The sequence below is a fragment of the Chelonia mydas genome, chromosome 2 (genome assembly GCF_015237465.2).
Source record: "Chelonia mydas isolate rCheMyd1 chromosome 2, rCheMyd1.pri.v2, whole genome shotgun sequence".
Classification (NCBI taxonomy): Eukaryota; Metazoa; Chordata; order Testudines; family Cheloniidae; genus Chelonia; species Chelonia mydas.
Genome location: NC_057850.1, coordinates 91424876 through 91449757, shown reverse-complemented (window position 1 = coordinate 91449757; position 24882 = coordinate 91424876). Strand labels below are relative to the sequence as shown.

Genomic DNA, 24882 nt, shown 5'->3' with positions numbered 1-24882 from the left:
GTGTATGAGAGGAAAATGAAGACAAACTCAACAGCAGCCCTACAAAGTGAATCTTGCTTCTTGATACTTGTTACTAGACAAAAATCAAGTATGATCATCTTCCAACTGCTTTTCAGGATTTCTCACTGCAGTAAAGCTCTGTTCTGAAGTTCACTGAAGTCACTCCATTGACTTCAAAGTGCTTTGGATCAATCTCTATCACTTTATTATATATCCTATTTAAATAGAATAAAATAAAATATGCACAACCTACCTACCACTACCATTACCACTTTAAAACCTTTGTATTTCACAAGACTTCTGGGGAAGACAAACTTTTAGATGGAGTGAGATGGGATGGATATAAGAGACTTTGTTATCTATCAAGCGCCTTGTACGATCATTTTCTTAATGTATTGTGTTATGGGGTGATGTTTTTCTGACTGTAAGATTAACTGTTGCCTACAACAAGGGTACAGACGCTCTTTTATACATTAAATTAAAAAACAAGTAAATAAAACTGAAATCAGTACACATGATTCTCTTCTCCACCCATTACCCTTAGGTGTAAATGCTTATGGCCTGTGCAAAATTGTATGTATGCTTTTTTCACATAGAAAGAGAAGCATGTTCAAAACATCTGATGTGTGTACACCAATGAGGATTGTGTAAACGGTCAGTGCAAATTTGTTTTGCAATTGTCCAAGCACAATTCTGTACAGACACTTTGAAAAAGTAAGTTTCCTTTATTGTGATTGGGGGTAATAATTGATCAAACCATGATTCCATTTCCACAAATTCTATTTCAACTCCAGAGCTTCTTCTGGGGAGAAGAATGAGACATAATTTCTACAATTACTTTATCAGTAGGAAAATTACTCTTCCCTTCAAAATGCTGCTAACTAGAGTGTGTATGTAATTTATATGGGTCCTTACTAAATAAAATATTAATAGTTAAACATGAATAAAGCTCATTCAAGAACACCAAAATCGAACAATAGAAAGAGCAGTCATAGGGCAGATCTACACTACGGGGTTAAGTCAACTTAAGTTATGGAACTCCAGCTATGTTATTCATGTAGCTGGAGTCAACGTACCTTAGGTCAACTTATTGCGGTGTCTACACCATGCTATGTTGACAGGAGAAACTCTCCCATCAACTTACCTTATGCTTTTCATTCCGATGGAGTACCGGAGTAGATAGGAGAGTGACTGGTGGTCGATTTAGCGGGTCTTCACTAGACCCGCTAAATTGACCGCTGGTGGATCAATCGCCATGGGTCAATCCCCAGATAAGTGGAGACAAGCCCATAGTCATGCTCCCTTTGTCCATTGTGCAACTGCTACAATCATGTCCCCTCCATTTCCCTTCAGCTCACTCTTTCAGCAAATAAAACCCACAATGTCAACAGAGTCATATCCCTTTTGAAAAAATAAAGTGAATTTTAAGCATTCATATTTTTAAAAGACAACAAAAAAGTTAGGGAGACCAACACAGAGAATGATAGGCAAAGTTTTAAAACTTCAAGCATGACTGGTAAGTACAGCTGGCACTTTTTCTTGTGAGTGGTGACTCCGTGCCATACACATCTGTAGATTTTAAACTTTAAAAAGTTTCCTATCAATCATAGTTCTGATAATGCCCCTCACGCCTCACCATCTTTAAAATGAAAAAGAGTATTTGTGGCACCTTAGAGACTAACAAAAAACATAAAGCTTATGCTCAAATAAATTTGTTAGTCTGCCACAAGTACTCTTTTTCTTTTTGCGGATACAGACTAACACGGCTGCTTCTCTGAAACCATCTTTAAAATATGTACCCTCGCAACAGCCCTGTGAGGAAAGGAAAAGCTATCATCCCCATTTCAGAGATGGAGAACTGAAGCACATAGAGACCAAGGATAAACATTTCAAAAGCACCTAAGGGAGTTAGGTACTTACGTTCCATTTTCAAAAATGACGTAGGGCCAGATGTTTAAAGAAATGTAGGTCCCTAATGATGCATACAGGTGCCTATCAGGGTTTACAAAACACCTAAGTAGGTGAATTGCCTAACTCTCATTGATTTTACTTAGCTATTCACTAAGGGTAACAAAAACAGACCCTGAGGCTAGAGGACACATAGAGAAGCAAAAAACCTCTCCTTCCATTTGCAGCAGCCAGGGGAGTAGTGAAGAGTTAGTCATGCAAATATGCCCTTACAAAGGTCAGGAAGGCAGTTTTGTGCTAGGAGAGAAAATAAAACTAGAATACCTTTTTCTCCCTTCCAGCAGCCAGAAGAATTGTTTGGTTTGGTTTGGTGAGGGAGAGGGGGAATCATGGTGGAGAGAGGAAGGGGCTCCAAACTGATTAGGTAACTACTAGTCAGGAGTTGCTATGAAAGATGGACACTCTAAGCAGGTTGCAAGGACAGCACCCTGCTACTAGTCCCAACACTTTCCATTCTTCCAGTGGCTGGGGATAGGTGTGGGCTGGGTTTTGCATGAAGCCATTGCCTCTGGGATGTTGGTAGTGAGTCCTCATTCACTCATTATTTGTACTTGCTTCTGACCAGTAGGTTTTGTCTTCTGACTCACACATATCTGGTAAATTTTTCAAGTCCTGATTTCAGGCAGTAAATGAAAACTGACATGCTAGGAACAATGTATCAGTTTATTGGTATGTGTGTTTCTATATATAAGCACGATAAAATGTTTCCGCATACACACAGTGCATGCATTGTTAGGTAAGGAGCAGATTAGTAATTCAAATGCATAATATCTGCCATGTGATATAGAAGGGACTTAATTTGCTGGTTGGTTGGGTTTTTTAAAATGCCAATAGCTACGTAAATGGCTCATTTCTATAATTATTATTATTTACTAGATTAAACTTGGTGAATAGAAAAACTCCCATTGATTTCAATGTTCCAAGATTTCATCCATTATTATTATTTAATCCCCAACAGAGTGCTCTGCTTTGTGGAAGACATGGCTCTTATCCCAAGGAACGATCTCCAAAATCAAAAGAAAATAAAAACAATTAATTTATGTGGCATGAGCTTGAAACAAATTTAAATATTGAATGCTTCTCCTATTCATCCAGTCGTGGTGTCCAATCCTAGTTTGCCTGGCATGGAGTCGGGTAAGGCATCACACGTACATGCACACAATCAAAAGATGATCTTGTTCCCAGCTCTTCCATTAACTGAGGGGGTAGGGAAGGGTGTCCTTCCAAAACTTTCTGGGAAAGAAGAGCCCCAGAGTCTCTACTGGTCTATATGAAAGACTTCTACATTGTCCTGAATGCATAGCAATGGTGCCTAATATATCACTGGCCAAATCCTGCTCTTTATTGTCTTGCGAGGGAAGAGTGGGAAGAAGATGTAGGGAGCCTCTCTTCCCTTTGCCCATTTCCCCCTAATGCTCAGGGGAATGTAAGTAGAGGGCAAAGCTACTGTCACAACAAATATTGCCTCAAATGGGGCCTCAACTAACAGCTATGAAATGTGACTAGGAGTCCAGTCAGTTACTGTGCACTGTCTCAGGCACTAGGCAGCAGCAGTAAAGCATTCTCAACACCATGTCCTCCCAGGTCCTGTCATGGCAGCATGAACCATGAAAACAGAAGATCCACTTTTCTCCCCAGTGCATCTCCCACCATTAAAAGATTTCATCTAAAATCAGCCTACATGGAGCCCCCACTTATACCTGTGCAACCCCACTGAATTGAGTAGGAATGAAAAGGTGTAAGTGAGGGCAGAATATACCCCATGAAGTTTAGAGTACCGCTACAAAGGTTACAACTCCTTGTTTTGGAATGTGTGCCCCTAAGATGCAGAGAAGAGATGTGTTGAAATGTGCATGGGAGGAAAACAACCCTCTCAAAACTCATACTTCAATCTCAACCTCAGCAAAAACAATACCCATATTAAATGGGCAAGATCTATTAGATACAAATAATCTCACTGAATACACAACTATAAATTAGCTTCTGAGTCTTAATATCAGCATCCCAGTGTCTGGCCCTTTCCAAACATCCGTCCAGCTCTTTCCTTAATAGATTATTTTATTACACACTATTTACATCTTTTGCTGACTTGGGTAGTTTCTTTCATTCTCCCACTCAGTCTTAATGTACACAAGTTCTGCTTTATTTGCTAATATCCCTAAATCTCATTTCTTTCTATAACATTGATATCTTATTTTTAGGAAATCTCATCTTCATTTGTTTTAACTAATGATTCTATAAGCTCTGTGTATGATTAAGCAAAACCTAGACCTTTAGCAATGGGACCAAAATTTTAATTATCTCTAAATTTGTGCCCTACTAAAGCCAGAAAGTAAAATCATAATTTCTATGTGAAAATCAAGTAGCAGGAAGTCAAATATTAAACAGAGAGCCAAGTGTGTTCCTGTATTTGTTCTGACAGCAAGTGGTCCTTTGCATGCCCATTTGCCTGGTTTGCACAAATGACTATAGTAACTATGTGCAAAAGCCAAGGTGCACAGTTACACATGCATTTTTGTACATTGAACACAAGCCTCCCTATTCAGAAGTGTTTCCCATGACATCTAATTGCTTGATGTATGTGCACAAATGACATCTGTACACACAAACACATTATGCATTAAATCATGGGCAAACAAATTTGAGGCTGGGTTGAGGCTTCTTTGAAATTTTGTTCCTTAATTTCTACTCAGATTTTTGGGAAGAAGGCAATGAATTACAGACCCTTGTGTAGAATACTTCCTGCAGTTGGTAGCACAGCATTGCTGTTAGGTAAGTTCCAAGTTACAGACTTACACTCATTCCCTTATACTTCTATGCAGAGCTCAGTCATGTTACCATGCAGTGACACCGTCTGGCTGATTCAGTTGTGAGCTAGCATGTTCGACATTATAGTTGAAATCCACTCCACCTGCATACAGTACCCGTAATTGAATTCTGTGTAAGTGGACTGCAGAGAAAGGGGAACTGGGAAATGAAATCCTTGCCCCAAGCCTGGAATCAGTCCTGGAGTCTTCCACTGCCAATCCCCCTCCCCCTCACTCAATGTTGTTTGCAATGAGATATGCAAGCATAACAAGGAGGCTCTTTCGACTGTGCACAGGCATCTCTACATACCCACCCCACACTGAGTTCCCTCGTGCAACTCCAGTGTGGAGCTTATGTACTGTGGAGGGTCTTGAGCTTGCCCTATGCTGCAAGGGTAGATTTTAGAGTCCAAGAGGTAGATTTTAAAGTCCGGATGAGGCCAGGCTGCTAAAAGGAAGAAAATGGATGGGATGCTGGAAAATGGATAAAAGATTACTGTATTTCTGAGGCACTATTTTTTGTCCCAACAAAGGTTTCAAAACGGTTAACAGAATGGAGTAGTAGAGTGAGTCAAAATTTGGTAACCTTTTTAATGTGGTTCACCAGGCATTTCATGAAGCACCTTTCAGACCAAATTTTCAGTACTGAAAAGGACAGGTCAAAACCCAACAATAAATATAACAATGACAACAGAGATAATAATAATAATTAATAATAAATGGCAGTTATTTACCCCACTCCGTACAACACTGAAATCGAGATTCTCTGAGTCTAAGTTTCATGCCTACAGGCTCATAGCAAAATTAAAACATATGCATCAGCTTCTGACTTGGATCATCAGAGACCCCAGACTGATTCAATATTGTTCAGTGTGACACTGACAAATGTTCTCCCTCTAGGACAGGCATAAATCTTCCAGAGCTGTACTTGGAGACATTAAATGAGCAAGCTGAAGAAGCCACATTGAATTTGGCTGCTGAACAAAGAAAAGGCTAACTTTTCACTAGCTATATTTCAAATATGTGTTAAGTAGAAATCAGCACAGTATGCAAGAAGTATGCTTGATCGCTTCTGCCTTGAAAGAGGATATTTGAAAATCACGTTGCAGTATTAGGAACTGATTTTTTGGGGAAGCTGAATATCCTCACATTGCTCTGACTTCAGGGGGGTTCAGCAGCTCTCAGGAGGTAGCCAGTACCTTCACAGGATCAGGCAGTACATTGCAATTGTATCATGGAGAAATCACCTCTTCAGCATATAAACAAACGGTGGAATTTCCCACAGAATGGAAATTCTGGATCCTACACAGCTCTAATTGTGAATTCAGGCCCCGAAAAATTATGAGAATGGCTGAAAAATCATGAGATTTTAAAAAATAATAAACTTGGGATCCTTTTTATTTGCCTTCTGGCTATTGAGTCTTAAGGGTGCCCTCAAGTAACCTTTTCTCTGCAATCTTGAGGGCTAGAAATCTACTTGTTAATAAATGAAAGCTGAAATTCTCAGATAATTCTATAGGTGCTGGGGCTTTAAAAAAAGCCACCAAAGATCACTGGGCTCAGTACAAATGATGTTCAGGCATTTTTTTAGAAAAACTGAAATCAAAATGAGATCAGCTAACATGACCCAGTAACAGCAGGTGAGGATCCTCCCCATCTTAACCATACAGTCTCATCCTTATACCTACTACATTGGTCTTGCTCAACCACAAATTAAAAAAAAAGAAAAGTGAATTTTACCTTCTGAATAGTAATGATTCCCTCCTGTGTATCTTTGTCAACAGAAATTTTGAAAACTCCAAGGCCATCACCATCCACAATCTTATATTCCATTTCAGCATTAGGGCCCACATCAGCATCTGCAGCTTTTATTCTGGCCACCACTGAAGCCACAGGCAAGGACTCTGGGACATTATACTGATATGACCCTGTAAAATTTAAAACAATCATTGAACCCGGGGTCATGACTTATATTAACTTTACAACTCTGTTGAAGGTACCACATAAAAGTCTTAGTTGAAAAATAGAACAATTGTTCTTTGAGGTGAAAGACGGTGGGTATCATTTCTCCATCCTCCACTCTCTCCCACCAGGTTTGTGGGATTGTTTAGACAGCATCTCTCTAAATTTAAGGAGTGAAGTAATGAGATGAACTGTTACTAAAAAGGTTCAAGAGAACAAGATTTTTTTTGGTATATTTCCTATAATATGAGAGGAATAAAATAAAAGCCAATAGAATGAGTATTAGTCCTAATTTTTATAACTGTAAATCTCAAGGAAGCCCTGCCCATACTTGACATGACTGGATCTTGAGATATACTCAGTTTCTGACCCTTTAATAAGTACATCTCCCTCTCCCTTGAAAATTTCAACCTTGTAGTACAAGTAGAAAGTGATATACAATGCAGCTAGAAAAGATTTTGGAGTGTAGTGTGCAGCCAATACCATTCTCACCTCCAGAAATAGATTCACTGTTGTTCTATTAATACCACAAGCAATTGGTGGCAGGAAATCTAATTCTCCTTCTCTTTGGACATATTTGTTTTTCATATACACTTGAGAAGAGGCCAGATTGGGCATGAATACATTCTGCACATTATTCTAATTTCCCATAGCAATGACTTTACAAGGAAGACCATTGGAAGAAAGAAAAGGGATGAGATAAAATGTAATTTATAAACAGGGTGCCTCGAATTTGGTAATATACTTGTTTTTTTCCTCTTCTTGCTTAAGTCAAGAGCCATTTTGGTCAACACAAGTAAATTGAGGGCAGATGGTTTTGTTTCTTCCAAGATTGATTTCTTATGAAACACTGAGTGTCTGCACAAGAAAAATCTTGCTGAATTTCCAAAGGAATGTGAAGTTTATGCAAGAAAGAAAAAAAATATGCATCTTGAAGTCCCAGAAGTAAACGCTGCACTATAAATCTTTTATCTTTCCTTTGACAGTGAAAGAGCAAAAGATATTAATACATTTACATAGTGTGCATCACTGTGTTTAAACTGATCTAAAAATATGTATGTGTGGACTGGTAAACAAGATAGATTTTTCCAATGTAATAATACTAATACTACTAAAAATACAACCTAGCTGTGATATAACAATTTTTATCCAGAGATCTCAAAGCACTTTAAAGAGGAGATAAGTATGATAAGCTCCATTTTACAGACGGCATGTAATGTACAACATGCAGAACATTTAGAAAAGGTAGCAACTGTCATAAAGTAACTTACTCCGTGGAAACCGTGGTGGGTTATCATTGACATCGGTCAGGGTGACAGTTACAGATGTGGTCCCAGACAGTCCACCATTTTGTCCAACCATATCCTTTGCTTGAATAACAAGTAAATACTGGTCTTTGGCCTCCCTATCCATGTTCGGAAGGGCAGTCTTGATAATACCTGGAGACCAACAAAATACACATCATTGGTTGCATTTATTATTGGTAAATATATTGACATAAACATTATGTTTGCCTTAAAAGAATAGTGTTGTAATGAGATACAATGATGATTTGGACTAGTTTCTCCATATCTATAATATATTGTCAGGTACAATGGTGAAGGTACTTGTTATGTCGATATGGGACAGCATCAACAGCTATAGATGGGTCTTTCCTATTGTGAAATTAGTGACCAAGAAAAGTAGTTTACTCATAGAAAGCTTTTACATAGGCATCAGCCATGTAGTGTAAGCTCCTGCGAATTGTTTGAAGCTTGGTCTGAAATAACTACCTCTGGGTCAGTTTCCATGTCCATTCAATCCGTTGCATCTCTGCTGAGAGTGCCAAGAAGGGGGGTAATTAGTATAAATTTTATCATGGTACTTTTTCACTGGGAACTGAACTGAACTGAACTCACAAACTCATTTCAAAGTTTCCACTAATCACTGCTGTCAGAAGGCAACAATTTGCAACCAATGGTACCATAGGCTAGAGGCTTTCTCGGCCTTATGGTTTTATACTGCCACACATCACTGTACTATGAGAGCCTTCTATGAGAAATCAATAGCAATATAAAAGTCCCTGGTGGATTTCATAGAGTTGCTGGCACTTGCACATCTTTTGGGTCCTCAGCCATCCGATCTCTCATACAGCTTCGTTTCCCCACTATTTTGGTGATATGGAGAAACACATATTTTTATTGTTTTTCAAGATTCCACGCTGAGTGAAGAATTTAACAAATGTCTTGAAATTGTCATTGACCAAATGGATTCTTAGTATTATTAATCTCATATCCTTCTAATGCCTTCAAATGAAGCTATTTTGTATTGGCTGCTATTTATTTAAACAGTTGCAACTTCTAAAGCACCCCATGTAATGAGGTGGCTTTGATGTATTAACTGAAATACTCTAATATATGAAATAATATTATTGTTATATCCACTTAGTTATTTACATACAATTTGTAATTATGATGTGAAATTTTAAAAAGAAGAAGCAAAAAATCGAGTGCGTTACCCATTCTGCTCTGTCAATATGTATCAGATAAATAAATATTCCTTCTCAAACCACAATGACTTTATGAATATTTCATATTTCGTACATTGTACAGCTGCTAACTCTGATTTCCAGAGGGGCAGGCATTTACTCTACCAATGCTTAGTGTCACCAACAAAGGAAACAAACAACCAAAATAAAGGAGAAGCACACTGGGGCCCATATCACTTCATCGGAGATTTGTCAAATGTTTAGTTACAGTTCTATTTATCTTCACTTCTTTTGAATGCAGGGCTCCGCATTAAACTTTTCTGTGCAAAAATATTTGCTTTACAAATAGATTTCATGGTACAACAAATTTGTGGAAAAAATGAATACTTAATTTCACAGCATATTCATTTTTAACTGTTTCTAAATGTTCTGATTTGCTTGCTTTTGGTCATTTGTAGCTACTGTCATAACGCTTCCAATGCTAGTCATCATTTCTGGAATATAATGGTCATGTACATAGAGGACTGTGGCACCACAACTAATAAAAACATAACAAAACACTTCAGTAGCATTCTTCAAAGATTTTGATTGAGCAGAAGTTACCATTCCACTGTCTAAGAGGCTGGGCTATACAAATTTTGGATACCAGTATATCGATTTAGAAACAGGTATAGCTGCCATGGCACAAAAACCCTAATGCGAATGCAGTTATACCAGAACATAGCTCATTTCCATAAATTCAGGCATTGTTAAAGTGTTGGAGAGAGGCTCGCCATGTGGTTAATGCTCTGCACTGGGACTCAGAAAAGTTACATTCCTAGCACTGCCACCGACTTCTTACGTTGTCTTGGGTAAATCATTTTATTTTTTTGTGCCTCAGTTTGTGCTAACTGTAAAACAGGGATAATAAGAGAATTCCTTATTTCGCAGGGACATTGTGAGGGTAAATTCACTAATGACTGTTGAGTACTTAGATGCTACATTGATAGGGACCAGATACACACTTAAAGAGAAAGGGCAAAAGTTACTAATTTTGTCTTCATCAGAACCGATACAATAGAATGGATAATGTTCACAAACTTCATGGAGACTGTAAGGACATGTGCACAATGACTTGGCTGTAAAAGTTCATACATTTCTGTGAAACATACAGAAAATTGTTTTTAAAAAAATATTTATTTTTGGTGGTGGCTGGGAAAAATGTGTCAGGTAATTATTGGCATTCAAAAGCACAATGCCTTGTTTTTAGCCCTGGTCAAAAAAAAAAAAAAAAAAAGATAAACATTTTCCATGAAAATTTGTCAATAAAATTTAAAAAGAATCGTTTGAAATTTCTCACCGAATTTTCATTTTCACTTTCTGAGGAGGAAATCTGGAGTCAGAAGACACCCAAAAAGGGCACGCATTTACAAAATGGGAGAAGGGAATAAAAACGCAGAAACGAGAGGAGTACAAAATCAAATCAGGCAGGGAGGCAAATCTTGATTTGTATGCCTTGTACAGCATATCATGAATGCTTAAATGAAAATAATAATGATAACAATAACTGCAGCAGTTATGCAGCAACTAATGGCAAATGTTTACCAATATCACAGTGATGAGTACAATATGTGGATCAAAGCAGAATGGAATAGAATAATGGATTCTTCTGCACAAAATGCTTGCAAGCCCACAGTGTAAACCATAGTGTTTGTTACAGTCCACTTTTAAGTAAAATAAATTACACCAATTTGTGGTGTGTGACGAACACCTTGAAAATTTGCGCCGGAAATTACTTTCTCTGATGCTCAAGCTCATTGTGTTCCTACGGGCGTGTACTGATATGGTGGAAAGTGGGAATAGGCTTCAGGTGATGTTGAAATTTTGATCTTTTCATCAAGAAATGTCTGAATTTTTTAACTATTTTCCTTGCAAATCCACCGCCCTACCCACACAGCAGCCTAATCTCCCATACCTTGAGCAAGGTTTAATCCTGGAGTCTCGCTGATTTATGGCTGTGTATTGGTCCTGAGCTGCCTACTTGCATGCCATTGGGACTTCTTAAACAGGCACACCCAGAGAATTATGCTCACCTGAGAACAACTACAGACAATCCAGAAATGTTCAAGGTTTCAAAGGAGCAATCTAGGCCAGGCCCCATCCAGATATGAAGACTAGTTGAGCCCCACAGTGAAGTATTTGGCAACAAAGGGAAGCTGAGAAAAGTGGTCATACAGAAGAGGAATCTCAGGAAGCCTGAAGAGGGCTGGTGTTTGTAGGGGCAATGGACAAGGAAGCTGGTGAGATCACAGCGAGGGACAGGACAGATACAAATATTTTCAAATGGTTATATGTTTCAAATATGTGCTGTTAATTTACAAACTGAACATGTTATTGAAATATGGAAATAAGAGTGCTAAAACCACAATTCATTTTTATAACAACACACTGCACTAGCAAGTATCCCGTCTGAGTTTCAAACAAATGTGGTATAAACTATACCTCAGCATTACTGTGGACTTATCTGTGGGGGAACCTGAGAAAGTTACCTGTCTTTGGCTCCACAGAAAAGTAAGGTTGTCCTTGCAGAATACTGTAAACGACTCTGGCACTATTGCCATAAGTAGGGTCATCTGCATCAGTAGCTGTTACCTGAACCACAGAAGTTCCTGTAAAAGGTTTAAGACACTGCTTTAGTTAAATGTCCCACAGTTCTGAATTACATAAATGCAACAAACTAGACTTACAAAAAACGTTATAGTTTTTTCATCCCTCTGGTTCCACATAACATTGTGACTTGCCCACACTACATTTCCACACTGATCCTACTCAGACTGTCAGCTCAACCTTTCTAAATGACTACTAGAGGCTGCTATGATACATGTTTGTAACGTCACTACAGATTCACTGCTGCCCTTTAAAACTGCCTCATCAAATGTATAATAAGTACATGATCTTACTGAATATTTTAATATTTTGCCTTTATGGTTATTTTCCATTCTGATGAAAGAGCTGGCTTGGCTGTTGTGACGTAAGTGGTTTAGTAGTCCACAAGATAGGTACACAATGGTAAATGGCAGTGAGAACCACCCCACATTGCCCCATCAATGTAGCTCAGTCCTGAACTGGAGGGACCACATTTAGGTATCAGAGGGACATTCATTCCCTATGACCACTTAATGTTTGCCCTCAGTGATCAGATCACCAACAAGGGAATGCATTAGGGCCCACTGTGATGGTCATTTGCTATGTAAACACTTGTCCACCCAGAAATGGGCTGAGACCCCAACTCATTATTAGCTATGGCAACAACTCTATACATGCCCCACCCCCACCACCCTCCCATGTCTAGGGCCAACTGGGGAAAGAAAACCGTTGGCCCCTTTAAGGATTGCCTCTCCTCATTGTTCTCTCCTCCTTGTGGGCTGTCAGCCTCCTCGTTGGCTTGGGGAGGGGAGGCTGGCTGGCTGAAAGGGTTCAGAGGAAGCCCATTGGCTCCCATACATTTGAGAGGAGGGTTAATAAGCCCTTTCCTTTGCCTGAGGTGCCATTCTGCATCTGGGATGAACAACTCCCACCCTGCCCCTGTTTGGGATTAGAGAACGACTGGGTTTCTGGGCCTTGGAGCATGCATCAGGCTAGTCAGCTTTTGGGAGCTTGGAAAGAATTTGTCTCTCACTGCCAGATTAGACAGGGAATGGTGGGTTTTTGTCACCTTCCTCTCAGCAACGTAGGGACCTGGTGCGTACTTAAGGCCTTTGATTCAGTACTTTAAACTGGTTCTACAGCTTGTTCTACAATGAAAGCTAACAGGGGCCTAGTGTAACCCTGCCAGAATCCCTAACTTTGGAGTGTATGAATATTATAACCATTATTCAACATTCTGTGCTTCTTGTGAATGCCAGGCTTACTATGTTGGAATTTACAAGGTCTCTAAGCATTGTCAATGGAGCTTACAAGGTCTGCAAATATTGCCAGTGATGCTTACAAGATCTGCAGACAGTAAGGTCTTTGTTCACTGCTCATGGTTCTTTCAAGGTCTGCAAATAAATGCCTGCAAGGAAATGACAAGCTCTGCAGCCACAACATAGGGAGCTTGTAAATTCTTCAAATTTAATTGTGCTTGTGTACTTTCAAACTCCATTGATGAAGCCAATTGAGCTTCTAAACTTCAGGAGAGGAATAAATCAGGGACTTATTAAATTATGAAACCTTTCTTTGGTGCACCTGCCTCTCCTCTGGAGTGAAAATAAGTCCCTTCATACAAATATCTCCTGCAGAAAACTTTCTAGGTAGGAAACCTTCATATAGAAATCTTTCTACCACGTGTGTTTCTGAGCAGATATTCTATAAAGGACTTTTTACAAAAGAAATATTGTGTGCAACCTACTTATTTATGTATATGATATTTAGCATGTAGAAGCCTTTGTGTAGCAAGTTTTCAGCATAAAATCACCTCAGATAGAAAGTTTTCTATGTGAAGATTGTGTACAGAAAATTACCCCAGGAGGAGGATGTGTTCTATGGGAAGTAAAAGAAAGGGTTTGGAGAGTAAGTACTTGTAGCTCTCAGAAAATGCAGATAGTGATACAAAGCCCTTGTAAAAAAAAAACAAGGAGTCCTTGTGGCACCTTAGAGACTAACAAATTTATTTGGCCATAAGCTTTTGTGGGCTAGAACCCACTTCATCAGATGCATGGAGTGGAAAATACAGTAGCAGGTATGTGTGTGTGTGTGTGTATATATATATATATACACACACACACAGACACACAGTACATGAAAAGATAGGAGTTGTCTTATCAAGTTGGGGGTCAGTGCTAACGAGACAATTCAATTAACAGTAGAATACCAAGGGAGGAAAAATCACATTTGTGTCCATTTATTCTTTTGCATAGAGAAATCAGACATCAGGAATTATAACAAATCTGACATCAGGAATTATAACATTCAAAAACCAATAGGAGAACACTTCAATCTCCCTGGTCACTCAGTAACAGACTTAAAAGTCGCAATTCTTCAACAAAAAAACTTCAAAAACAGACTCCAAAGAGAAACTGCAGAACTGGAATTAATTTGTAAACTGGACACCATCAAATTAGGTCTGAATAAAGGCTGGAAGTGGATGGGTCATTACAAAAACTAATTTCCCATACTAATTTCCCCCTACTGTTACTCACACCTTCTTGTGAACTGTCTGAAATGGGCCACCCTCATTACTACTACAAAAGTGATTTTTCCTCCCTTGGTATTCTACTGTGAATTGAATTGTCTCGTTAGCACTGACCCCCCCACTTGGTAAGACAACTCCCATCTTTTCATGTACTGTGTTTATATATACCTGCTACTGTATTTTCCACTCCATGCATCTGATGACGTGGGTTCTAGTCCACGAAAGCTTATGCCCAAATAAATTTGTTAGTCTCTAAGGTGCCACAAGGACTCCTTGTTGTTTTTGCTGATACAGACTAACACGGCTACCACTCTAAAGTCCTGGTAGTCTTGCTTCTGGGTCTTTCAAGGAGTAGAACATACACCACCACCCCCAGCTGTTGTTTCATTATATACATAACCATTATTATATAAGTTAACAAGATTATATATATATATAAGTTAACAAGATTTTTATTTCATTCTTTTTCAAAAGTTCTTCATTAAAATAATTTAAAATAGTAGTGGAAAGAAATGAAAGTACTTGGAAGTTTTACTTTACGAAAGAAAAGAAAAGAAAAGAAAAGAAAAGAAAAGAAAAGAAAAGAAAAGAAAAGAAAAGAAAAGAAAAGAAAAGAATGATTGCCAAAAGTTTAAGATAGATTTAAGGACAATAATCTATATTGCTTAGAAAAATAATAGATTCTTCTATAGTAGTTACATTTCAAAACCAACACTTTTAAGTAAGGAAATTGGATGTTAAGATTCCTACACCAACTTTAAAGGTACCTGTTACTTCTGACCACTTTTCCTCATATAATATTCAAATATGTGCTACAGAACCTCACTATTCCATGGACAGTTCTACATATTGGCTTGTAAAGTGTGAACCCACTTACTACTTATAACCACAGACCCAAACCCTTTCTGGCCTCCAGGTATGAGGTAGGTATGATACATTTTGCAATTGATACTGCACATACAAACCACACCACACCTTATTCCCCTCTGCCACCACTAATGAACTGGGAGCCCCAATGAATCTCATTTACCATCCCAAGATTGGTCAGAGATTCCAAGCTACATATACAAGCAAAAGATTAATCTGCACCATATCAACCTACATATGTGGGCTGTGGAACCCACAGCAAAATACACATCCTCACAATGTCTTGTGGTTCCCCTATACTTGTATCGGCCAAAAATAAGAGTGTAAGTTATTTTATCCTCTGTACTTGCCAAGGAGGTTTCTTCCTTTTCTTTTAGATGTGGATCTAGCCACAATTGTCCATGCCTTAGTCACTTCCAGATAGGACCTCTGTAATTAGGCTACACCTTAAACTCTTACAGAAAATACAGCTAATGCAGAATGGGGCAGTGTGCTTATTAAATGGTGTTTCATGCAGGGAGCAAATATTACTATAGAGAGAGAGAGAGAGTTATAATAACCTGAAGCACGTGACCTAACTACTCTCTTATTTAAAAATTGGGGGGATAGCAACAGGACATTTGGAGTGAGGAACCCTTGGCTTTAGAATTCATTCCCACTTTGATTCACCAGAGCCCAGATTTGGTGACATGCTGCAAAAGGTCACCTATTCTCGTAGGCTATTCATGTTGGTAAAAGGTGGCTTGAGGTCAACTGATTGTTGCAGAGGAGCTTATTTGGGACTGTGTGTTTGTAGGTTTTTAAAGATTGTAAGTACCTTGAGAAAAAGTGGAGGTATGGGGGCAGGGGTTTAAAATGAGGTTGTGCAAGGAATATTGGGGAGAAGATTGTTTTTAGGGCTGACATGGCCCATTAAGAAAAACCTGTGTAAAAAAAACCTGTTTAGTGACTGGCAATGCTTGATAAAGGTCTGTTGTTGTTGTTGTTGTTTTTTTCTAAAATTGTAAGCCCCTGTGGCACAGGAACAGATTAAAAAAATGAATTTAATAAATCATCATACAATGAAAGCCCATACCATTATACATCACATATGTAACAGGACAGATATGTTTCTTTTATGTGGCAATGGGGAGGATTTCTTGTAAGTGAAAAACTGGCAGAGTAAAGAGACAGAATTAAGGTAGGCGTAAAAATCTTAATTTTCAGTCTCCTTACTTTTGAAGCATGTAGGGCCAGATTTTCAAGTGTTCTGCAAATCCACTTTTTTAGATGCCTATGTGGAAGCTTTTGCATACTGAGCCCTTTTGAAATTCCAGCCTACATCATTAGATCCATTCGCAAAGGGGTTTATTTTGTTGTTTAGAATATAACATTCTGTTACATTTTTAAAATAAGCAAAATACATTGTCACTCATAACTCTATCCATAATTTAACATTTTTTATTGTCTCTGACATTCCTATAGGCCATACTTTTGGAGCTTTTTTATTTCCATGGAAAAATTTGCAAGCCATCAAGATTTAGTGGTATAGATTGGACATTAGGAAAAATTTCCTAACTATCAGAGTGGTTAAGCACTGGAATAAATTGCCTAGGGAGGTTGTGAAATCTCCATCATTGGGGATTTTTAAGAGCAGGTTGGACAAACACCTGTCAGGGATGGTCTAGTTAATACTTAGTCCTGCCATGAGTGCAGGGGACTGGACTAGATGACCTCTCGAGGTCCCTTCCAGTTCTCTGAGTCTATGAAGATATTCCCCTGCCCAATATTTTCATAAAAGGTCCAATCCAAAGCCCACTGAAGGAAAGACTCTGATTTGCTTCAATAGTCCTCAGATAATATCCTAAAATATTTGCAAAATGTAATGTAGAATCATAATTCTTGATAATAATCCTATTTGGAAGTGGGGGGGTTATAGTTCTCGTGCTTTTATAGTTCATTTTGGTTTATAAACCTGCGATTTTTTTTTCATTCTGTTTCATATTCAATTAAGAAATCCTTGTCATGGATATAATTTTAGACAAAATAGGAGAGAGATACTTTGTTCCCCCTTAATATTTCATGAATGCTGTAGATGTTTAATTAGAAATTATGTAATATGAATAAACTATGAATCAATGTGACTGTATAAGATAAATGCCACACAAGGGCTTCATGCTACTAAATCCTTAATCCAATATTAATGCAGTATTCAGTATTACTACAATGCAAACTCTGAAGATGTTTAAAATGTATTATTCTAGAAATCTCAAAGGAGGTGAAATTCAGTCCCATGCAGAGGTCAGCACAAGGCCTCCACACCACTCAAGTCCCACTTAAGCTCTATGCTGAGGAGTTACGTCGGAGTTAAATGGTATATATACTTTGTGCTGATGCCCTGCTCTGGGGAGAATTTCACCCAGTCATTTATGTTGGTGAAGCAGCAAGGAAATATGTGAAAGCAGCTCACATTAAACAATAGTGTGTGTTTTCTCTACCATACATAATGACACCAGTGTGTGTTTCTATCAAATGGCAAAAGAGTCAGGTGAAAATCCAGTTTCAAATGCACAACAAAAGATTGTTTCTTACTATATTTTGGGGGCGGGGGGGGGGAAGCCCTCACTTTTAGTGTGGCACTTACCCATGGTCACTTAGCAATATAAATCAATGTGGGAAAAGGCAGAAGTTACACCAGGAGGAAAGATGGAGATACCGTTCTTCAGGGTGCGAGATGAACAAGTTAGATTCTTTAAAACCTTACTTCTTGCTGTGCTCTGGATAAATTGTCTCTGGATAAATCACTATTGTTTAGTATATACTAAATGATATATATTTAGTACAAAGATGACTAAAAACAGTGATGCTGCAGTAAAACTAGCTTAACCCTGGGAGAGGCCACTTAGTCTAAAAATTGGTATTTTGGCTTTTCTTGGTAATGAATATATTGCTCTTAACCTTTTGGATTATTTGTTCTTAAAAGTCTCTTGAATTATCTGAATCATCTTCTCTTTCCAGAGTGCAGTAGGAAACAGTTTTTAGAAGTATCTCGCCCCTTAACCTTCCCCCTAATATTTTATATTGATCTCCGTCTTTCCTTTAAATGTTGCTTCTGCCTCTTCTGACACTGACCTAGAATGAAATGATCTTGGATAAATGCAAAATATCAACTGAGGGATCATATCTATGACTTCTGCTAAGTAAAATCAAATGGCAGTAGCAACGTTCTACTTATGTTCTCTCTGTTAATATTTTTGATTTCAAGTGAGTCTCCTTTATTTGTAATGGTGACTAATGATTTAAGTAAACTCCAAAGCAAGAGATTTTTTTGTTGTTGTTGGTCTCTCTACTCCTTTCATTCTGGAACAGTAACATAGGGCTTGCCAACATACAAAAGTCAAACTGAAAAAAACTAAAATGATTGTAATTCACATCATTAGTGCAAGTCTGTGTGTGGACACTGTTCATTCAGATTGAATGTCCCATTTTGATATAACTTAAATCAGTAAAAAATCAATTTAAATTAAATTGATATAGGGCAGTCTTAATCTGAAAGAAGAGTTTCCACACATACAGTTGCACTGAAATAACAAAAGGTTTGAATTACAACCGATTTCGTTTTTTTTTTTTTTTTCCGATTCCAGTTTATGCATAGACAAGCCCTTAGCTCGGAACAAAACTCACTGTAAGTGAGCCAGTTTCTGGAATAGATTCTCAGCCGGTGTAAATCAGCATAGCTCCATTGAAGCCAATAGGGCATTGCCAATTTACACCGGTTCAGGAGCTGGTCCTTTTCAAATGACTAAATAATAGATCTGAATGTAGACAGGGTTTAGATGTGCCTTATTCACATTGCTATCTTCCAGCAGAATACTTGAACTACTTACAAGGTTTCACTCTCTAATTGCAATAAACTTCAAAACTCTCTTAAGTTGGGCCAAGCTCTGCTCTTGGGTCCACGCACGTTCCCACAGAGCATAATTTGGCTATTACAGATGAGATACAGTTCTAACACACCAATATAAGCAACACATACTAAACACTTTATGTACTAAATGGCTTTTTAAGGGATTTGTTCATAATGGAGTTTTGTATAAAAAAGGAGGTATTATCACCTCTCTGTGCCAGAGCGTAGGTGTGAAACTTTCTGTTCTTAATGAGAATTATAAAACAAAGGTCTGGGCACTGAAATGAGAAGTACACCATAAAATGCCTGTCTAAATCCCTATATAGCTAATTTTAGTTTTTCTACATTTTTGAAAGAATAAATATTTTGTAAAGCCTTATTTTCCCATCAAGCCTGCAAACATCCAACTGGTGCAGGTGGCTCATAGATAATTAAATAGCTTGGTGTGATACTGTAAAAAATAATGACGTTTTAAGAAAGATAATAACAGATTTCCCAAGACATGAACAATGTATTCTCTACTTACCCACGGGAGACATCTCCGGAACCCCAGCAGTGTAAGGGCCATCCAGAAATTTTGGTTCATTGTCATTGATGTCCTGAATCTTAATGACGAACTCCGACTCTGGTTCCACAGGTTTATTAGTGAGCCTATCTAGTGCTTGTGCTCGGAGCGTGTAGTAGGCCTGCTCTTCCCGATCCAGCCTCTTTGTAGCATGAATATCCCCCGTGTTCTCATCAATAATGAAAATGGAACTTGCCCCTTCGCCTGACAAGATGTATTTGATGGAGCCATCTCCTTTATCAACATCAGAGTGAAGCTGGTGAAAAATTGATGAGAGATGAGATTAACTTACAAGAGAGTCAGTGATATGGAGATATGTAAAACTAATTCTTATGTCATGCAGTAGTACATGAAATTCTATTGTTCTTGGAAAGATAAGCTGAATGTTTATTGTGTGCGGCATGTGAAAGACTATTAGAATCTGTCAGCTAGCTCTTGTGAGCAAGAACATTTCTTTCCTTTCTGTATGCAATCTCACTTTCAAAAGCATTTTATGTCATTTCAAAACAATAGTAGCCTCATGCTGTATTTCTGTTCTATAATGCTATCTGTTCTTAAATATGGGTAACCATTTAGTAGCTAACAATGCCTATCTGACAGGATGTTTGTGATTTTGGAGGAAAGTTACTATCAACTAAATCTCAATAATTGTCTCTTACCTTTTGGGTACTCTAGATCAGCTACAAGATAGTTTTCCCAGTGTTCATTGTACAACATAGGCTGGGAGAATCAGAACAGATTAGAGAATCAAGGAGTCTTGCTCTGCTACTAACATATTGTATGGCCTTGAACCAGTCACTTCATTCTACACCTCAGTTTCCTCATATGTAAAATGTGGATAACCCTTACCGGCCTGCAAAGAGTTGCACTAGTGCTAAAAATTATCATTTCATTGAGATCAAGATAAAGTTCACAAAATTCCATCCAAAACATGAGCAAAATGCAATTTTGTAATACAAATGGCAGAAGTGTAGATCAGTAAAAACCTGGAAAACAGTCATACCTTTCTATGCTCCAGGAATGATATCAGTTTATTCATTATACATCATCTAAAGCCTGTCCTAAAATACAGGAACAGTATAACCAATCTGCACCTACATAGGTAGTAAGAGCACTGTATGGTACAGCTGCGTTTCATAGCTAGAACCAACTCTGCTTCACACAGGTATTCGGCTAGAAGATGAAAAGAACCAAGAGATGGCCTAACACCTTTATATAATGTCTACCACTTCACAGCATGAATGTCAGAGTGTAGCTATAATGGGAAGGTAACAGAATCCACACATGCACATCCCCAACTCTCCCCCCCGCACCCGCACAATAAAGCCCCAAACAAACAAAAAACACTTCAGTAGGGAACAAGTGAAAACATCAGTCATGTGCACTTTAGCACCTGTTGTTTTGTTAAAAGATTATGTTACTTGAGGATGATGACAAAGATGTTCAAACTGGTTGCTTCTTTTATCCTCTTTGGAACACCTTTCACCCCCATATCAAAAGCAGGTTGAGCCTGTTTGTATTTTACCGTCATCATTATCATTCTTTCCATCACTAATATATATATTTTTTCTCAGCTGGGAGTATCACTAGGATTGTAATCACTGCCAGAATTCATGGGCAGAAAATTGCTGTCTGAGTCAGAACTTAATACAATTGCAAAAGGCCTGTGTCATTTCAGCTGTGAAAAATTGGAGACCAATTCTGAATTTTTCCAGTGAATAAAGAGCTACATATTACATATACATTACCTAGCTTATAGCCCCTGGGTAGCTACTATTTATGCAGTTGCAGTATGCTCCTTCTACCAATCTTAATAGATGGACTGCAGTCTGAGCTTTTAGTGGACAACTGATACTTTGCAGACTGAAAGAGTGACCAGCAATGTTCTTTGATACTACAAAATTCAGGCTGTGGGTGAGCTACACTCAATGCCCATTTTGTTTTATTAAAATTACAGAATATTTTGTTCTTCTAAATCTTTAAAAAACAGTGCCCCGGCCTCAACTAGCTGCAGAAGCACTCCCTATTTATTTAACCCTAGGGGAAACCCTATATCACCACAGAAGGCAATGTGGTGCTCTCATTCTATAAGAACAACCTAAAAAGTTTGTTTAAACACTTTTTTTGAGTATTTTCATACCGGCATGAGAAAAATGAAAGTTCCATGCAAGGAACAATGTAAAAAATTCAACTGTACTGAAAGGATCCAGAGAGCTGGAGAATGCACACATCAGCCTTGCTTTAGATCTCTTTAGTGTAAGTCTACTATTAAGATGGAGGAAGTAACTCACCTTGTAGACTAAGCATAGGACTTAGACCCAAGAGTTCTGGGCTCTACTTCCATCTCTGCTACTGACTATTAATGTGCCTGTGGACTAGTCACACTCTGTTATTCGGTTTCCCCGTTTGAAAGTGGAATAATGATATTTACCCAGGTCAAAGTCTAAAGCTTTGTAAAGCTTAATACATGTCTGCAAAGCACTTTGAGACCCTTGGAAGGGCTAAATATTAATATTTGGCCTTGTAACTGACCTGGCTTGATCCTGGGGGATTAATATGCAAAAGGAGATGGTGCCACCTCTGCAGCACTCTTTGCCAGCTGTTTTCCAGGAAAACCCTACTATGGAACTCTGCGTGGAAGAGCTCCAGAGAGTTTCCGCAACTCAGATTGTGTGTAAGGTAGAGTAGTATTGCTCTGTGGCATTGCCCCCAATAGGCCCTCCACTGCACTTATGATTTCCCACATAGAAATCCAAGAGGGACCTAACACAGAAGCCTAAAAGGGGACTCAGCCAGTAGCAGTGCAAATACATTGATTTCAGGGGAGAGGTTATCCAGTAGAGCAACATAAACGACTCATGTCTCTGCAGAGGGGGTGGTCCCAAGGATCCAAAAGGGTTTGGACGTTTTGCCCACTCCCACTCTGGAGTTCCCCTAACTCATTGCCTTTCAGGCACAGTTTGTAGGAAATCCAGTGATCTTAACCTCACAGAGATCTCCTACCCCACCAACCACAGATTTCTTTACAAGGAGCCATAATTAGGGAGGAATGGTCTTCATTACTTTCTCTAAACCCCAAACTTTTTTTTTTCAAGGATTTCAGATCTCTTCATTTAAAGAAGGAACATCATGTTCCCCCCAATTCCTAATGCCTCCGTGCAAGTCCACCTTTAGTCAATCCCTCACATTAGCTACACCACACATACACACATGTGGGGATCTAGCTCACGTTATCTCTATCTTCCAAGATCTGTTGTATGGGCCCAGATGCCTCTCAGCTGAGCCCCAAGCACATCTACTATTAGGTTTTGTAGGTTCTGTGGTTTAATCTTCCTTGGCATGCATTGTGCACAAGAGCTCACAAGAACTAAAAGTGAAGGCACCAGGCTCTAAAAGAGAAAACACAGAATGCACCCTTAACAGTGGGAGGATGTTACCATGATCACAAATATTTAGGGAGAATTAACAACTCTAGAAAGTCGGGTCATGTGAGCCTGCTGGGAGTGAGGAGATCTCCTGAGGTTTGGTAATTATCTGAATTACATATATACATTTTTTGAGGTTTATGTATCACTAATGGCAATTATTTTCACTGTGGGCTTGACACTGCAAGTTGCTGAGAGCCCTTAACTCCCAATGAAATCAACAGGAATAAAGGTCACTTAGCGCTTCACAGGATCAAGCCCTAAAAAAAAATCACTTTAAAATATTCTTGTGTGTATGTGTGAGAGAGAGATAGAGTGAGCTCTTTAGATTCTGACCAGCAGACACTACTTCTCTAATCAAAAAATGAACCAAATTTTGCCCTCAGTTACACCCATGGGTCCTGCTGAACCAGAAGGGCTAAAGCTTAGGGTACAGTCTGACCTACTGTGTTTGTATTTATTTAGTTAGGACAACAATTACTCTCCCATTCAGGGTCTAACAAATGTCTAGTCAATTTCTTTCAGATTCACTGACACTAAATGCTCTCTGCTTTCAGCCATCTTGTAGGTTGTGATTCACAGGGCCAATGATAACATTGTTTTGCATTACTTAGCATTATTGTGTGCTATTGTAGTATCTCCTATAGAGCTAAAAATCTATTTCCATCAATAACTATGGATACCTGTGCACCAGAGCCAATTTGTCTAACCAGCAAGGCTCTCCCTGACTTCTGGAGGCATGGACTGCTATTTCCCTGGTTTCAGACTCCCTCAAAAGAGGTGGAATGCTAATATTCCTGTCTTCCTCTTTTTAACATTAAATACATTTTAAATCTATATCTGAAGCTGTTCCTCATGGTGACAGGATTGTTAATGGCTGCTGTTTCATTGCAAGGTCCAGAGATGCAAGGCCTGGGGCAGAGTGGAAAACATAGGGACAGAAAGAGCATGAAGAGCTGCAGGCTTTCCACCACCAACAGGATCACAAAGGCTGTGGTGAGAAAGAGGGAGAGAGAAAGAGTATGAGAAGCTGCAGTATTCAGAGATTCAGAAATATTGGGCTTTGAATCAAATATAGATACTTATTCTCAGCATAACTGAGAAAGTCTCTTGAGGAGGAGTCACCACACTTCACAGCTTTCATATCCCACTATGAAAAGTATGAGAAAGGGATGGGGGACAAAGGAGAACTGATTCCTCATTCATAGTTCTCTGTACTGTGGAGATGACACAAATGTACCTGCTCTCTTGTCTTAACACTAAAACTGAGCAGGGATGATGAGGAGATAGGAGGATGAGGGTTGGGGGAAGTAATAAAGAAAGACAAAATGGCAGAACTCTCTGTTTTGGCTCTACAATTGTGGATTCTTCAGGTTTTATGTCCAGCCAACAGTTTGGATGAGCTAGGTCCCTGGCAGCACCCTTCTCCCCATCTCCTCCCGTCCCCCCTCCCCCCCCCCCCACACACACTCATCTCACCAAAAAGACTGGAGATGGATTGTGAAGTGAAGGGGACACAGTCACAACTACCTGCTGCCATCCCATTGGCAAGACTGAGAAGGGAGCTGGGAGGGAATGCACAGCCACATGCACAGATGAAACTAAAGGCACTTTTCAAATATTAAATTGTCCGAAGATGGAATGAAAGTAGGGGGAATCTCAAACAAAATGATCTTAGCAATGTGCTTGCCTCCTTTCTTTTCCATTTTATTTATTTAAATGGTCACAAACAACAATGCTGTTTCTTAAATACTTAATATTATTGGATTTACTATTTTATTTG

At 38.7% G+C, this 24882-nt stretch overlaps 1 protein-coding gene across 3 annotated transcripts in view; it reads right to left on the bottom strand.

Annotated features, from left to right (window-relative positions):
- Nucleotides 1-24882, bottom strand: part of CDH7 (cadherin 7) — a 99630-nt gene that overhangs the window by 34504 nt on the left and 40244 nt on the right. For all 3 annotated transcript variants that reach the window (XM_007066706.4, XM_043539916.1, XM_043539915.1), the window contains 4 exons: nt 19636-19930; nt 11733-11852; nt 8009-8176; nt 6516-6703 (listed from right to left, as the gene is read on the bottom strand). In XM_007066706.4, coding sequence (XP_007066768.1) covers nt 6516-6703; nt 8009-8176; nt 11733-11852; nt 19636-19930 — 771 coding nt within the window. The remainder of the gene's footprint in view (nt 1-6515; nt 6704-8008; nt 8177-11732; nt 11853-19635; nt 19931-24882) is intronic.